We start from the raw sequence: 16902 nt of genomic DNA on the forward strand, positions 1-16902 counted from the left end.
ACATGTTTCAGTGGAGCCAGTTGGACTAAACCACCAGCAGGGGGCAGCAGACCTGAGAGTGGGTTTAAATCAGTGTTTCTAGTGTGTGAGCTTGTGAGTGTGTGAAAGAGACGGAAAGCGAGAGCCAAAAGTATGCATGATTGTGCAGACTATGTGTGTATGTGTGAGCCAACCTTGTTAGTATGCTTGTCAGTGTGAGTGTGCGTGTGTTTGTGTGTGTCTGTGTGTGTCTCGACAAAGGCTCCATCCAACCAGACTGCAGAGGGCTGCTTGTTCCCAGAGACCCTCAGAGCTCCTGGACTTCTAGTGTCTCCGCCGTCCCCACAGACCCAGCTGCCCGACGCAGACTCAGAGCCTCGCGCTGCCCCCTCCTCCTCCTCGTCCTCCTCCAGGAGCTCCTGCTCGGGTTACTAATGGACAGGACAAGCAGAGTCCGGGTCTGAAGTGGGGAACTTCAGGGGAGTATCGGGAGGCTGCGGAGAGGAGAAGAGAATTTCTTCCACAAACTCAGAAGTCTTTTAAACGTTTGCCTGGAATTGTCTTTTCGTGGTTTTGAACCCGCGGCTCATTGAAAGGCTTTTCAGACTCTCCAGGTCATCCGATCGCTTCTTTGCGCTTTTTTCATCGTCTTTTCTGTGAAGCCTCCACCTCTCGGTGGGAAGCCTCCACCTCTCGGTCTGAAGGCCCCAGCATGGTGCCGACCGTCGCCTTGTGGCTGTGCCTCAGCCTGCCGCTGATCTTCACGGAGGCCGGGAGTAGCGCGCCGTCGGAGGAGCCATCCTCCCTCATCCAGCTCGAGCGCCTCTGGACCGGGACGGAGGAGGGCCGGTCCCTCCTGGACCTGGACCGCCGTGGTCACAACCGCCGCCCGGCCCGCGGAGCCGAGGAGGAGGAGCAGCAGTCCACCTTTGGCCACTCCTTCGAGGACGACTCGGTGACGCCGCCACAGGCCACCGAGTTCGCCAACGGGACGACGGCCGCGGCCGGAAACGCCTCCGACTCCGACCCACGCGACCCCCCGGGCCTCTTCAACCCCTTTTACCCGCTGGCAGACGGCTCATACTCGGCCTACGCGGTGCTGTTCCTGGCCGGCCTGGTGCTGGCGGTGGGCGTGGTGGGCAACATGGCCGTCATGTGCGTGGTGTGGAACAACTATTACATGAGGTCTGCCTGGAACTACCTGCTGGCCAGCATGGCATTCTGGGACTTCCTTGTCCTGGTGCTCTGCCTCCCTGTGGTGGTCCTCAACCAGCTTTCCCACAGGAGGATCCTGGGCGACATCACCTGCCGTATGGTGCCCTACATGGAGGTGGGTGGGGCTTGCGTGGAGTAGATTTTGTGTTTTTATAGTGTAAATACTGTTCATGTGATTTACTGGCTGGTGATTTAGTGGCTCCAGAGGAAACGGTTCCTCCTCCGCATGAAGACGTTTCAAAGGTATCTTTGGATTAACGGGTCATTGACTGTTATCGCCTTTGTCTTGGTTGGATGTTTAGGATTCTGGTTAAAAGTTTGTTCTGCAAAGGTCAGGTCGCTGTCCTCCAGAGGTCCAAGGACCCAAGCTGTCATTTGTGACCTTTGACCCTTTGCTATTGTATTCTTTCTAGTCAGGGGTCAATTTGTCCTCAGTGAAGCTCAGTAACCGATTGTTTAGTTGTTTCCACGGTGAGCTTTGACTTTCAAAATGTGATCAGTTGGTCTTCAAACGCAGTAGGAAGTCGTTCCGTTGATCATTAGGATGATTGAAGGATTGATCACAATCTCCACCACCATTATCACCCCCCTCAGGACAGAGGCATAGAAAACAAGCGCCCCTCAGAAGAGACTACAGTTTCCCAGTGGGAGCGTGTGGAAAGGCCAAAGGGTCATTAAATGAAGACGTAGGAAACAAGTCTGTAGATTTATAATTTGAGTTTGCATTAAAAAGAAATAAAAGGATTAGAGACATAAATGATAATCTTATATTAGATTTTTTTATGTAACGTCCTATGAAAAGTCTTAACATTTGGGTCCACGTGTCTTTTGACTCTTTCCTGCAGAAATATCACATTTCATACATTGTAAGAAGATCAGATCGGTCTCAAGTTAGCATGCCTGTAGATGCTAATGCTAACAGAGGTTAGCACGCCTCCACCTATCGACCCCTACAAGCACATCAATAGAACCACTGTCCTCCTGTGGGAGGAGGCCTCATCAACCTCTTCCCTCCCTCTGCAGGCCGTGTCTCTGGGCATCACCTCCTTCACGCTGTGCGCTCTCGGCATTGACCGCTTCCTCGCCGCCACCTCCACCTCCACCTCCTCCTCCTCCCCACTGAAGGCCCGGCGGGTGGAGCGCTGTGGCGCCGTGCTGCTGAAGCTGCTGCTGGTGTGGATCTCCGCGCTGACACTGTCCAGCCCGGAGATCTTCCTGTGGCAGCCGAGCCGCTCCGCCTCCCCGTCCACAGGCCGGCTGGTGGACTCCTGCACCATCACCCCCTCGTCCCCCCTGTCGCTCTACCTGCCCGACTCCCTGCACTCCCTGCTGCTCAGGTACCACCAGGTGAGTCATAGAGTCACAGCGAGGTGTGGAGGCGTAGGGCAAGATCTGGAGAGTAAGTGGGGCGGTAAGCGCATCGATCCCGTTCACATGCATCTCATTAGAAGAGGTGGTTTGTGGGAAAAGAGCTGAGGCCCAAAATGTAAAAACCTTTGAGGAGTAGTTTGTGATTGAAGTCACATGATACATCACATGATGTATATCTATATATATATATATATATAAATACATACATGAACTCTCCACGTCATCCATTAATAATAGTGGACATTTAGTGTCAACGTGTAATAATACAATAATAACAGTAAGGTAATATCAGCTGTTCAGTCGTCGTTGTAACCAAACTGGTTATAAACAATGTAATTGATCAGTGTTTCCTTGAACTGGTTCAGAGTAAATAAACCTTTGTTGTGTAGAAGAAGCTTTACACGTACTTGTAAAACAAGAGTAGAAGAAGAAGACGTGAACCGGATCTCTGCTAAAGAAACACGGAGAGAGATCTTCATCATTCATCGATGCGTGTTCATGGAATCATTCGTGGAATATTGTTCACTGTACACTTTTTACAGCTTAGTAGGAATATTGTCTTGAAAGCAATAAGCCAGTATTTTGTTCCTGACGATTACCCCCCGGGGTTTCCAGGGCCGGATGTGGTGGTGCTTCGGCTGCTACTTCTGCCTCCCCATCCTCTTCACCGTGCTCTGCCAAATGGCCACGCGCAACGTCAACAGCGACTCAAGCTCCGCCCAGAAGCAGCGCAGCCACGACGACCGCACGTCCTCTAATCAGAAGCGGCACCAGGTGGTAGAGCGCCAGCTGAACTGCACGCTGTTGGCGCTGGCGGTGGTGTACGGCGTCTGCGCATTGCCCGAGCACGTGTGCAACATCACGCAGGCCTACGCGCACATCGCCGTCTCCGAGGATACCGCCGCCATGCTGGCGCTGCTGCATCACTTCCTTTTATTCTTCAAGTCCTCGGTGACCCCGGTGCTGCTGCTGTGTCTGTGTAAGGTAAGTCAGAGCTTCAGGAGTTAAAGATGCATTCTGTGTGGTGACCAGCAGGGGGCGACTCCTCTGCTCCCATAGACGTCTATGAGGAAATGACTCTACTTCTCTGTAGTGACCAGCAGGGGGCGACTCCTCTGCTCCCATAGACGTCTATGAGGAAATGACTCTACTTCTCTGTAGTGACCAGCAGGGGGCGACTCCTCTGCTCCCATAGACGTCTATGAGGAAATGACTCTACTTCTCTGTAGTGACCAGCAGGGGGCGACTCCTCTGCTCCCATAGACGTCTATGAGGAAATGACTCTACTTCTCTGTAGTGACCAGCAGGGGGCGACTCCTCTGCTCCCATAGACGTCTATGAGGAAATGACTCTACTTCTCTGTAGTGACCAGCAGGGGGCGACTCCTCTGCTCCCATAGACGTCTATGAGGAAATGACTCTACTTCTCTGTAGTGACCAGCAGGGGGCGACTCCTCTGCTCCCATAGACGTCTATGAGGAAATGACTCTACTTCTCTGTAGTGACCAGCAGGGGGCGACTCCTCTGCTCCCATAGACGTCTATGAGGAAATGACTCTACTTCTCTGTAGTGACCAGCAGGGGGCGACTCCTCTGCTCCCATAGACGTCTATGAGGAAATGACTCTACTTCTCTGTAGTGACCAGCAGGGGGCGACTCCTCTGCTCCCATAGACGTCTATGAGGAAATGACTCTACTTCTCTGTAGTGACCAGCAGGGGGCGACTCCTCTGCTCCCATAGACGTCTATGAGGAAATGACTCTACTCTCTGCAGTGACCAGCAGGGGGCGACTCCTCTGCTCCCATAGACGTCTATCAGAAAATGACTCTTGATTTATTCCCTCAGTAAACATTTTAAACATGAGTTTATGGTCTCAGTCTCTAGTTTTAAGTCTACTTCATACAGCATGATGCTCATTTAGTAGATTATGGTCCATGTACAGTCAAACAGAACATAAAGCAGGGACGCTTTAGCGCTACTAGGTCAATGAGCATGTGAGCTACACTTCGGCGTGATAGTGGGAATGTAGAATTGGCTAGCGAGAGATGCTAACGGTACTGTTGTCATGTTTCAGGCCCTTGGTCAAGCCTTCATGGACTGCTGCTGTTGCTGCTGTCAGGAATGTCAGCCAACCAGCGCCCAGGGCTCGCCAAGCTCCGCCCAGGTCAAACTGAAGGCAGCCAATGAGACGTCCATCTTCTTCGACAAGGCTAAAGACACGTCGGCCATCTTGTCCATCTCAAGCTAGACCCTGGTCCCTCATTTTCCATCAATCAATTTTTACGCTTCCTCTTCCATCGTTAGTTCTCTTTAACCCTCCAGTTTCCTCTTTCCTCTACAATCATCTCTTCTCCATCTTTAGTCCTCTCCTCTTCCAGACTTTCTATTTGTACGATATTTCTCTACGGACACAGGGATCCTCTCTCCGGCCTACTGTGTGCACAGAAAGTGAAGTCTAATCAGTAGTAATGGTAGAAAAGTTGCTGTTTGATGTGAAGTGCTTGATGTCTTTTTCAGTCGGTCCAAAGCTGAAGTTTGGTGGGGAAGTTAGTGATGCCTTTTAAATCCGGCTAAGAAGAACGTTAGCACTTATTTCTAACACTAGCAGTGTGACAGTGATGTTGCTGTTTTCCTTCTGCATGATGGAACAGGCTAGCTTGCTAAGTAGCGAACTTTACACCGTTTAGCTAGCTTGTTTGTTCTTTCGAGCGATGGGGGGTGAGGTGGAGGGACATTTAGACAAGGTGCTGCTGCTGGCTAACCAGTATATTGTTTGGCTAATTTCCTGTAATCGTTGTAGCATCACAGCATGGTGGAGCTAGATAGCTAACTAGTGCACCTGGCTAGTTCGCTGGATAACTACTGTACAGCTAGCTAGTTAGCTATCTAGTCCCACTATGCTTTGATGCTACACTGACACCTCAATCCTTCTCCAGAGCAACGGGCAGTGAGGTGGAGGGACAGTTAGACCCAGCCCTGCTGCTAGCTAGCAGACAATCCAGCTATACGCTAGCTTATGAGCCAGCTGAATGCTAGCTGCTAGCTTGCTAACCCCAACACGCTTCAATGCTACCCTGGTTACGCAGGGTCGCTGCAGCAGTCAGTAGGCTCGCTAGGCTTCGGATCATCACTTAGCGAGTCTGACTTCTTGTGAGTCTGTTGACTCGGTTGTTTTCTAAAAGTAAAGAAGTGAAGGAAAGAAGGAGAGAAGCATTGTGAAAAGGACCTTTTCAGCCTCTTTGTACAGGAAGTGAAACTGTGTAGGAACTTGTATTAATATTATTATCACTAATTACATATTTTTATGAAGGCAATTGAGTTTTTGTCACAAGATTGTTTATGTCTTTGTAATCAGCGACATGATGTTAAACCATGTGAATGTTGTCAGCGCCTTCGTGCCTCCTCAAAGTTTTATTGTGTAGAGATCAAACATCTTTGATTGAAAAGCTCATTTAACAGTTTGTCTCCAGTTGCCTTGGAAATAAACACAACAAAACAAAAAATAACAAGTAAGTTTGAATATGTGAAACCTTTTGCAAAAGGTCGTTGAAATTTGGATTTTTCATTATTCATCATAATGAAAAATAAACATTATCTCCCCCCTTTGGTTTCATTTAACTATAAATCTAATTTATTATCGAAACCCTAAAAAAGGGGAATAAAATAGATTTACTTTCTACATTTGGGTCCCAAAAAAATGGTAAAGGATATGAACATGTGTTTCTGATAACACGGTTAAACGATGATGGGAAGCTGAAATATTTCGTAATTAATGGAGAGTAAATAATATGGTACATTTGACAAAAACCTTCACTGTCAATAATAATGATATGAAAACGGCTGGTTTATATTTGATATACAGCACATAATGTGATTTGGGTCCATATTTACAAATGGTGAATATATCTGTGTCCAGTTTTGCGGCCAAGCTTTTACTTTTTTTTAATAATAACTGGACAAAAGGAGACATATTGACTTAAATCATATTATTTTGTTAGCGATTATTCTGAAGTTGTATTAAGGCCACTTTTTCATAAATCTTTAATAAAGGGACAGTCCAGACAAACACACTAACCTCTGTCTTCTGTTTGTATCTCTGCGCATTCGTGAATGAGATTCTACAGAGAAATAAACGCTTTACTTGTATGTTTGTCACTGTGTCTTAAGAAGTCTCACTCAAGGAGAATTCTCATGTACATATTTACCCCTGACATCAGAAATAGCAGATAGCAAACTACTGTAATATAAACCGTGACAACTCTTCTCCGTGGTCCTCCAGAAACCTCTAAGAACGAGAGACTTTAGACTCAATAGCAAATAGAAAGAAACATGTTTCATATCTGAGTCTGGTACAGAGACTTATAATAATGAGTCCGTCAGTGGCAACAAGAAGTGATGACGTAACAGCCCATTGGGTTCTTCTTCAATTAAGAGTCCAAAATACCCTTTAAAGCTACTGTACAACAAGATTTTATGAGATGTAAAAAAAGTATTGTTGTTAAATGTTAAAGCAGAAGAACTGCTTTAATTTAACAACTAAATTACAAATCAACCGATGATCCCATCAAAAACTCAAACACATACTTATGCTAACAGCCCGCTAGCCAAGACTTGGGCAGACTACGCTGATGCGGTGTGAAGACAAAGAAGAATGAAGCGTCCGTAGAATTTCAGCGAATGAGGTGTTTCCTCTCCTGGTCATGGTCATTGTTCAGAAGAAGAGAGGTTCTTCATCATCTGAAAACGTAGATTACCTTGTGTGTCTTAGCAACCAGGAGTAAGAGGAAGTAAAGTTTACACGTTACGTCACTAACAGGGACCCTCACTACTTAACAGATTTATATCCTCTCTGTTTACTTGCCGTTGCTCTGGGAGTGACTTTTATATTTGAACATTACTTTAAAATAAAAGCATCCAATACACTAGTTTTTGATTATTTATTATAACATTTTACGCACATTGCAATTAATCGCTGTTAATCACAGAAACTAATGCGATTAATTGAGTTAATGTTCATGACGTGACAGCACAGGAATCATTATTTCTGTTAAAGGACTTTCGTCCGTTGTGTGAAGGGTTCTTTCCCTCAGCACAGCGGCTGAGTTGCATTACAATGACCTCACTCCTGTCCCGTCGCCATGGGATACCGACCCAAACTCACACGCTCACACACAAAGATCTGTTAATTTTGAAATGTAAACTCCTTCCTCATCAATGTGAGTCTCTTAGCGATTAACACAAATATTTGACTGCTTCTAAATGTTTATATGAGTGCTATTTGTCAGAAGCCTCTCTCTTTGTGCGCATGTGTATTTGTGTCTATGTGTGTGTGTAGCAGACAGACAAACAGCGTCCCAACAATGATAAGCACTCATAAAAAGCATCAGTAACGTCAGAGCGTATCAATACTCGGACGTAAGACGCTCTAGGGACAGTTTTTCCGCTCTGGGCTTCCGTAGAAACGTGGTAGTGCCACACGGCGGCTCTACGTAGATATAAATAATCCATCATCTGATTCCACTGCTGTCAACTAAACCCCCTAAACTCTGTCCCTTTAAGTATGTAGCTTGACTACCGACCTCCACTAACACACTAACTAACTGCAGCACTTGTAAGTTGTAAATCGGCTTATTTGATGAAATCACACTTTCTTGTTTCTTGTTCTTCTGAGTTTGTGTCCTTATGGTTGAAATGTTCTTATTGTAAGTCGCTTTGGATAAAAGCGTCAGATAAATGACGTGTGATGTCATGTAATGTAAGATGTGAGCCGATTGGCTGTTCTAAAGTAGTGGAATCTAAGTTAATGCAACAACCCACCTAAAATAAAGAATATGGAGGTGGATGTGAAACACAAACCCACCTAATGATCGAGCTGGGACTCGAACCCGTGACCTCCTAAGTTACATAATGTCAGCTGGTTCCCGTCCAGTCTGCTGCGGAGAGGTCCGTGTATGACCGGTGGAGGTCTAGTCTGTGTGGGGGGGTCATTAGTGAACAGAGGCGGTCTGTTCGGTGGTTTGTATCTGAGGGGCGAACCCTCATCACTACTAATGAGGACGACATCCCGGCCTCCTGAAACACTTTGTTCCTGCAGCTCGGAGTGACCACGTTTAAAAAAAGTTCCAACTCCTTGTTTATTTCCCCGTAACTCACATATCTGTGTTGCCGTGTTGGACTTTACGATACTTGATCTCGTCCCCATCGTCTATCGAGGTCCACGTTGCCACAGCCACGTCTTTCTTTGGGTCGGGGACTTTTGAGGCCTCCAGTTCCGTCTGTAAACAGGAAGTGACCTTATAAGAACTGAGGAGGACGTAGAGACGCCGTACATGTCTGTGACAGAGACCTGTCAATCAGCGTGTAGCCCCGCCCTAAAGCGTCCCCTGCTCTGTTTGACTCTAAATGGACCATCAGTCACTAAATGAACATCATGTTGTGTTGAATAAGACTTGAAACTAGAGACTGAGACATAAACTCATGTTTACAACGTTTACTGAGGGAATAAATCAAGATTTCCTCACTTTGAAACTCTGTGTAAAAGTTTAAACAGTGTTAAAGTTCCCACAAAGCGCTGAGTGTGTCTCTGTGTGTGCGTATGTGTGTGTCTCCCTAGACAAGCTCAATGAACACAAACTAATCTGACCTGAATGTCTCTCTCTCACACACACACACACACACACACACACACCAGGAGAATAATGTGGGTTTTGTTCGGTGGGAAAGCTGGTGAGGGAAGGCGTGAGTGGAGAAGGTGGAGGAGAAGGAGGAGGGGGATACTGTTGCCATGACAATGAGCACGGGGTCCACAGATGGAGGGTTAGGTTGAGTCTCATCGGGAAACAAACACTGGTGAGACCACCAAGTACTGCAGACAGGAAACACTGAGGCCATTTTCTTTGTTGACTGGTATAATAGTAGTGACACACACACACACACACGCGCACACACACACACACACGCCTCTTCTCAGTTTGATCACGTCTCTGTTTTGAATGAAAAAAATCTTGTTTTAAACTGTCAACGATTGAGTGGGACGGATATTTACACATAAGCAAAATATATATATTTATATTTGTATATATAAAAAATGCATATTTATACATGTATATACATGTGATGACCATATGTGATATACTATAATATAATAAAATGAATTTAATACAATAATTATTTATAATAGGCTTTATATCCTCCATCTTTAGAGGAATCTCTGAGGTTACGAGCTTACATCCAGGACCTGGTCCAACCCGACATCCCGACCCGCACTCTCCGCTCTGCATGTGATAAACTGCTTGTTCCTCCTCACTGAGAGCAAAACACTCGACTAGATCTCCACTCTTTGCTGTCCTGCTCCTAAATGGTGGAAGGAGGTCTCTGAAGACATCAGGACCACAGAGAGCCTTCACATCTTCAGACTAAAGACACACCTCTTCAGACTCTACCTCCACTAACACACTAACTAACTGTAGCACTGACATTGGACTTGTAATGGTTCTTATCTACAGCAAGTTGTACATCGGCTTATTTGATGAAATCACACTTTCTTGTTTCTTGTTCTTCTGAGTTTGTGTCCTTATGGTTGAAATGTTCTTATTGTGAGTCGCTTTGGATAAAAGCGACAGATAAATGACACGTGATGTAATGTAATGTGTGCGTCTGTGTGTGTGAGTGTGTGTCTGTGAGTTTGTCTGTGTGTGTGTGTGTGTGAGTTTGCTGCCCCCTGCAGCTCAGAATTAGAAAGACATTCAACACTTAAATAAAAACCCCAAAGAAACTGAATTTGTAGAATAAACAAAGAATTCCATAATTCAGTATTTGATAAAAAGTGTCTATTTAAGTCCAAGAGCTAAAAATAAAGATAAAGTTGCTTTTATTGTTATTTTTAATATTGTAATGTTTTACTCAATATTATCAGTAACATTGTAAGTCAAACTAATTTGATACACAATCATTTATCACGAATAATTCCAAACAAGCGTGTTGTTTTTCATCATAGTATTTAATTGGTGTCTTTCACAAGCATATTTCTATTAAAACACATTATATCTACGGAATAAAACTAATGTGCAGTAACCCTCCCCAGGGCGAGAACAGGAGGAGCCAAAGAATAACTACGACTTTAGGCCTTAACTTCTATATTCTTATTATTATTTAGGTTTGATTAACTAGAAACTCAGTTAAAGCTTGTAGATAATCTTAAGAGGCTTTTGTAGAAGTCTACAAACCTCCTTAAGGTTATAAACCTGTATATAAATATTCACATATACTGGTTTCAAAAGGTCAGAGGTGCTGACACTAATGTGGAGGATTAAACCAATAAGAGATTATTTACCTTCAGTCGGGGTCAAATGTCAATGATCTTAATTATCATCATTTTACTGGTAAAGCTGAATCGTAACTCGTTTACTTCGTCTGCTGTCGGCGTGCAAACAAAGAGCCAATCAGAACGGAGCAGCTAGCGGCCACTTCCTGGTTCGGATTGAATAAACGGAGGAAATAAGAGCAAATATCTCAGGCCTCATTTTACCAGAGCAACACGTTTCACCCGCAGGAAGCGCTGACGTTCTCCAAGGAGCAGCTTCTGGAAACATCTGAGTAGAAACATCCAGGCTCTGCGTCGGTCTGATCCAGGAGAACATCTGAGAGTCCATCAAGGGGTTTCCTCACGCTAGTTTCTCCTTGTGATCGATGAGCCCACCGAAGGTCTCATCAGGACACCAGATGTTCTCCTGAAGCATCTGTACTGACCCATCGCTCAGCAGACGGGTCCACTCCCCTCAGATGGCTGCGGTCAGGATGTGATGAGAAGACGTGTGTGTGTGTGTGTGTGTACACATATATGATACATATATGTATATATATCATATATGTATATATATGTATATATATATACATATATGATATATATATATGTATATATATACATATATGATATATATATATGTATATATATACATATATGATATATATATATGTATATATATATACACACACACACATTTTAAAAAACACGGATAAACATCCGTGTAACACCGTTTTGTGTCTACGGGTCAAAATCCTTTTAGAAATTAAGACATCCGACTGTAACTTTATATTATGAGAAATATTCAAATCTTCATTTTGGTGATAAAATGATTTATAGAATTTCAAACTGAAGTTGTAGATTTGAATTTAGTTCCTTTCTAATGTGAATAAAACGTCGGGCGAGAGACGGGGTCCACCTGGGACCGCCAGCCAATCACAGGGCTCACAGCCACTCACATCCACACGCCTACGGGCGACTTAACGATACCGGAACCGGATCCCCAGGAAGCCGGAGAACCGGAGAGAACATGCACGGAACCCAGTGCCAACTCGTACGGATACACTTTTGTTTTAGAAATGAAATAGAAAGTTAGTTTTGTAACAAAGTAAAAAGTGTGGTTCATTATTTCAGCTCAAGTTTAGATTTCGGTCTATTCCACTTCCACTTACTATTTTTTCACTTGAATTTATTCAGGAGCACAAAAACATTTTGTTCCAATATTTGACACTAAACTGATTTGAATCTCTCATTGAGATTATGACATTATAATTATAGCTATTTATTAGTCAGGAATCATTCAAAAGAACCAGGAGGAAAAACAAAAGGCTGAAAACGTGTTAAACGGATGGATTTTAAAATAAACATTTAATATGTGGGGATCCAACGCTTAATTAATTACATGGTGTGTGAATGTGTGATCACGTGACACTCGAGGTCCAATCAGCAGGCGCCTCGGAGCACGAAACACTGACCTCTGGTTTACATCAGAGAGTAAAAAAAAAGAACATAATACAAAAATAACAATATAAAACAAATAAGAATAAAAAGCTTATTACAGAAACAACATTTCTCCTTCTCAAGTTAAGAGTACCACCATTAAATCTGGACACACCAGGTTATGTCACAATTACAAGATTATTAACATTATTCTTATTAATATCTTACAAAAAAACAAACAGTGCAATAAAAAGGTTTTTTATCCCTCACTGGGCAGGAGACACGGCGAAGGGGGCGGGGCTTGGCAGCAAGGAGAGAGGAAGCGGGAAACATCCAAAAGTAAAGGAGGGTAGGAAAGACGGACAGAGGAGGTGCGGATGGATGAACATGGAGGTAGAAGGGGAACAATCCGAGGAGGGCGGGGCGATGAAGGCAGATCCACGAGGGGGACTTAGCTGGTTAGCTCGAAGCTAACCAGCTAAGTCTCCTGAGTGGAGGTTAAAGATGCACCGACGGCTCAGCTCAGAGGCTAAACTCGTAGCTTCCATCCACAAGGACTCTCGTAAATAAAGCGTTTACTGCTGTAGGAATGAAGCCGCAGGCTTTTGTAGTGTGACCTGTGATGTCACAGCAGGACGTGACATCATTGTGTGTCCCGTGGGTTCTCAGGGAGATCTCGGAATCTCTAAAGTGGGCGGATTCCATCTTCTTCTTCTGTGGTTAATGCTTTCGATCTGCCGTTACTTTGACGTGAGCAACGTCGTCCTCTAATAACCAATATAATCAATAGAAATCTGGCGTTATCAGCATGTGGTCAGAATCGCCTCGGCAGGTAAAACACAGGAAAAGAACAGCGTGAATAACCGAGAGATGCGTGGAGCTACGAGAGGAAACAGGAAATGGATCGAGAGGCTCTGGAACGAGGCATCGGCGCATCTGAAGGGGCGGAGTCACGGGGGGAGGAGGAAGGGTAGATGGGAGGGGTCTGATCAAAGAGCGTGTGTGTAAGACAGGTGGGCGTGGCCTGTTCTGTTGGGGGTCAGGTGTGGGGGGGGTCTGTTCTCAGGAACTCCTCTTAGTCCGGGAGTGTTGGATCAACCACTGGAGAGTGATGTCTGCAGCGTGTGTGACAAACAACAAACAAACAGCTGTCATTGTTAAGTTGTTGTCATTGGTTAAGGTTCACAACCTGAGAAACAGCTGGCGCTTCATAATAAACAACTGACGATCGCTAAACAATCGATCGCTGACGTCACCTCTATTCTCTGATCATGTGACGTTGTAAAGAAAACAATCAGCGGTTCGATCAACAGGAGAGCTAATAGCGTTAGCAGCACCGCTAACGGCTAAGAGGTTCACTTCAGTTACATTATGATGCGTTCAGGCTCAGTAAAATTGAGAACAATATGATCTTATCGTGATGTGTTCATGTGTAATGAAACTAAAATAAATCCAGATGTGTTCACATGAATATAGAATAGATACGAGATGAATAGTGTGTGTGTGTGTGTGTGGTACCGATGTTGTCTTTCTCCTTGCAGGAGATGGAGTAACAGCAGATCTCGCGGTCCTGGATGGCCGACAGGTTCCTAATTTCAAAATGAAAAACAATTCAATCTTTTGCATCAAGTTGATGTACTTCTACTATATACTTCACTGCAACTAAGGAATGGAGTTGCATTGTCATGGATTAACGCAAGATTTTTATTAAGATCAATAATGAAAAACATAATACAAAGTCATCAATTCTATTGACCGCAGAAGCAACTCATCAGCATATGAAGTGATGAACATGAATCACAAGCGAAGCTTTGGTGTGATTCTGGTGACGTGTTACTTACATCCTCTCTATGAGCTCCTTCTCATCCAGAGCTCCTTGGAGGTCCCTCTTGTTCCCCAGAACCAGAACCTGGAGCCCCGCAGGAGGCGAGAACACACACACACACACACACACACACACACACACACACAGGGTGAGTAACAAAATAAGACACCTTATATTTCATCCCCTGTCCGGCCATCAAGCCGAACATGCATTTGTCCTCCTCTTTGAGGTTTTGGGTCGGTAGACGAGCCAGATGCCCAAATCAACGTGTAGAAGCACTAAAATAGGTGGAATTTTCATAAAACGCCCCCTTTCAATCAGTAAAGTCGTTCTGATTGACTCGGCCCGGCTCCGGTGCTCCTACCGGGATGCCCTGCAGCTGCGGTTTGTCCAGCAGGTTGTGGAGTTCGTTCTTGGAGGCTTCGATCTTCTCCGGGTCGGCTGCGTCCACCATGTAGCTGCAAAGGGACAAACACGACAGAAGCTCATTGAGAACAGCAGAAGGTTGTGGAAGCTCTGAATGTGCCGTCGGTGAACCAATGGAGGTTGTAGAACATCAACCAGCGTGAGCGGCTCCCGTCTCCCCGCTCGGGTCCGTCAGAGGGACGCGAGCGCCGTCTAGGGAACTTACACAATAGCGCTGACTCCTCGACAGTAGCGCTCCCACATGCTCCGGAACCGAGGCTGACCCCCGATGTCCCACAACTACAGACACAGAGCACGTTTAACGTTTAGCACTAGAAGGATTAAGGACATATTCTGTATTCATGGGACACTTACTGTAAATGATCATTTATTTATCGTCTAGTTTCTTATAAATAGGTTTCATTTCATTGAGTAATCTTAATAATAGGAAAGAGTAATGAGAACTAAACTCCTCAGTCAGGATGAGAAAACCAACAGTGAATAATCATGAACTCATATTCATGAGTGGAATGGAAACACCAACCTTGATGGTGACGTTGCCCTTTGTGATCTTCCTCATGTTGAATCCAACTGTAGGAATCATGTCTTCACTGAACTGGCCCGACTGAGAGACAGAAACACAAGGACACAAAGACACGCACGTTGTCTCATTGGGGGATTTGGTTCATCACACAAGAAAAGTCAAAGTCCAGCGTCTGTTATTTACGGCTGCCCCCAAACGCAACATTCCTGTTTACGTGCTAAGCTAAATGCTAGCAGAGTCCTGGTAAGCTGAATATGGGAACAACAGTGGCGGCACAAAGCTTCTTCTTCTGTGTGCCGACTTCCTGATGTCAGAATGAGACGATAGACACACCATGGATCTTTATGTTATTGGTCACTGAACGCAGCGTGACTGTAACGTCATCGGTGTACAGAGAGCTCGATGCTCATTGGTTAGAAGTCTTTGTTGTGTCACATGACTCGTCGAGTCAGTGTTCCTGTTTCTCTTCATGGTTGTTAATGTGACGCTGCAGGTTATGCCACTTCTCTTTCATACCGAGATGTCCTTAATAAAAATGTTAAGTTAGATTATACTTGTCATTTATTGCCGATGTGCTATTTTTAAAACACTGCCTATCAGTGAGAAGAAATGAACACATGACGACACGTAGACATGAATTGAAGACGGTTTAGTAATTGTATCTCAGAACTAGAGATTCTATCAGCGAGGAATTTGGCATTACAAAAAACAATATACCTGTAAAGGAAAAGTCAAGTCTATGTTAGTCACCCAAAGTGTACAGGAAGGCATTCAGCAGGAAGGTCACCACCACAGGGTGGAGCTGATCGATTCTCCACCTTCTACCGACTACCGACCCCCACCCTCGGCTCCACCACCACGGGGTAATAATACGCCCCCCCCCCCCAGAAAGAAATCGGCCTTCCATTATTATGATGAAATCATCCACATTTAATGGGGTTTAAAACGTCCATCGATGCAGCTGTGCTTATTTCACACGCTACATCCGGTGCAGAAGTGATATGTTGACCAGGAGCAGACTGAAGCTAATGCTACGCGCTGAGCACAGCTAGCTTCATCTGGTTGATAGTTAACCGCATCGCCGGTGCGGAACACCGAGAGCTATTAACGGGGATAACAACGGAAGCAGCCAGACAGCAGCAGCTAGTGTTAACTTTTTAACTTTAAAATTGTCAGGATTTCCGAATCCCCCCGAGTTGGTTGATGAGAAGAATCCGACACTAGCTACGGCGTTAGCAACAATGGACGCAGCCAGACGCTAGCTAACTGACAGCTGTGGCGTTAGCACACCGGGAGCTAGCCCCCGGAACGCTTACCGCTATCACGTTGACGAAGGTGGTCTTCCCCGAGTACTGCAGCCCCACCAGGGTCAGCTCCATCTCCTCCTTCCAGAAAAGCGCCTTGAACCAGTCCAGCAGTTTGTTGATTAGCGCTATCATCTTTTCCTTTCTTTTTTTGTGTACGGTCCGAAGCTAACGCTAGCTTGAGGGTCCTGCTACGGCTAGGTGGCTATGCTAGCTGGCTAATGCCCCGACAGTCCGGTGTTTTTCGGGGACGCTGACAGTCACGGTGACGACCGCGGGCGGTTACAGCTTAGCAAAGGACACCGGCGGACTCGCGATGAACCGAGGTGGGTGTCGAATGAGTCGGTGTTTTCGGGCTCCGCGGTGATGTTTACTAGCTACGCCTTTTCCTACGAGCTCCGTCCAGCTAGATTTCAGACCGCCCGACACATCCGGTACAGACCTTCAGAATAAAAGGTCGACGTACATTTGACCAACTTCAGTCCAAACATCCATCACTCGTGTAATTAGTTTTTAGG

General features: G+C 45.3%; 2 protein-coding genes across 2 annotated transcripts; one reads left to right on the forward strand and one right to left on the reverse strand.

The window, feature by feature from the left end:
* The first annotated feature begins 8 nt into the window (after positions 1 to 8).
* On the forward strand, positions 9 to 6638 carry gpr37l1b (G protein-coupled receptor 37 like 1b). The gene is made up of 4 exons (XM_040193681.2): positions 9 to 1309; positions 2218 to 2541; positions 3181 to 3549; positions 4639 to 6638. The coding sequence occupies exons 1-4, from the start codon at positions 692 to 694 to the stop codon at positions 4810 to 4812; spliced, it is 1485 nt and encodes a 494-aa protein (XP_040049615.2). The 5' UTR covers positions 9 to 691; the 3' UTR covers positions 4813 to 6638.
* Positions 6639 to 12215: 5577 nt separating this feature from the next.
* On the reverse strand, positions 12216 to 16845 carry LOC120829271 (ADP-ribosylation factor-like protein 8A). Its single transcript, XM_040193249.2, has 7 exons — positions 16397 to 16845; positions 15081 to 15161; positions 14763 to 14836; positions 14496 to 14589; positions 14148 to 14215; positions 13825 to 13895; positions 12216 to 13421 (listed from the first exon to the last, which is right to left on the reverse strand). The coding sequence occupies exons 1-7, from the start codon at positions 16517 to 16519 to the stop codon at positions 13369 to 13371; spliced, it is 564 nt and encodes a 187-aa protein (XP_040049183.1). The 5' UTR covers positions 16520 to 16845; the 3' UTR covers positions 12216 to 13368.
* Between the last annotated feature and the right edge of the window lie 57 nt (positions 16846 to 16902).

This window comes from Gasterosteus aculeatus, chromosome 2, assembly GCF_964276395.1.
Source record: "Gasterosteus aculeatus chromosome 2, fGasAcu3.hap1.1, whole genome shotgun sequence".
In the NCBI taxonomy this organism is placed as follows: Eukaryota; Metazoa; Chordata; class Actinopteri; order Perciformes; family Gasterosteidae; genus Gasterosteus; species Gasterosteus aculeatus.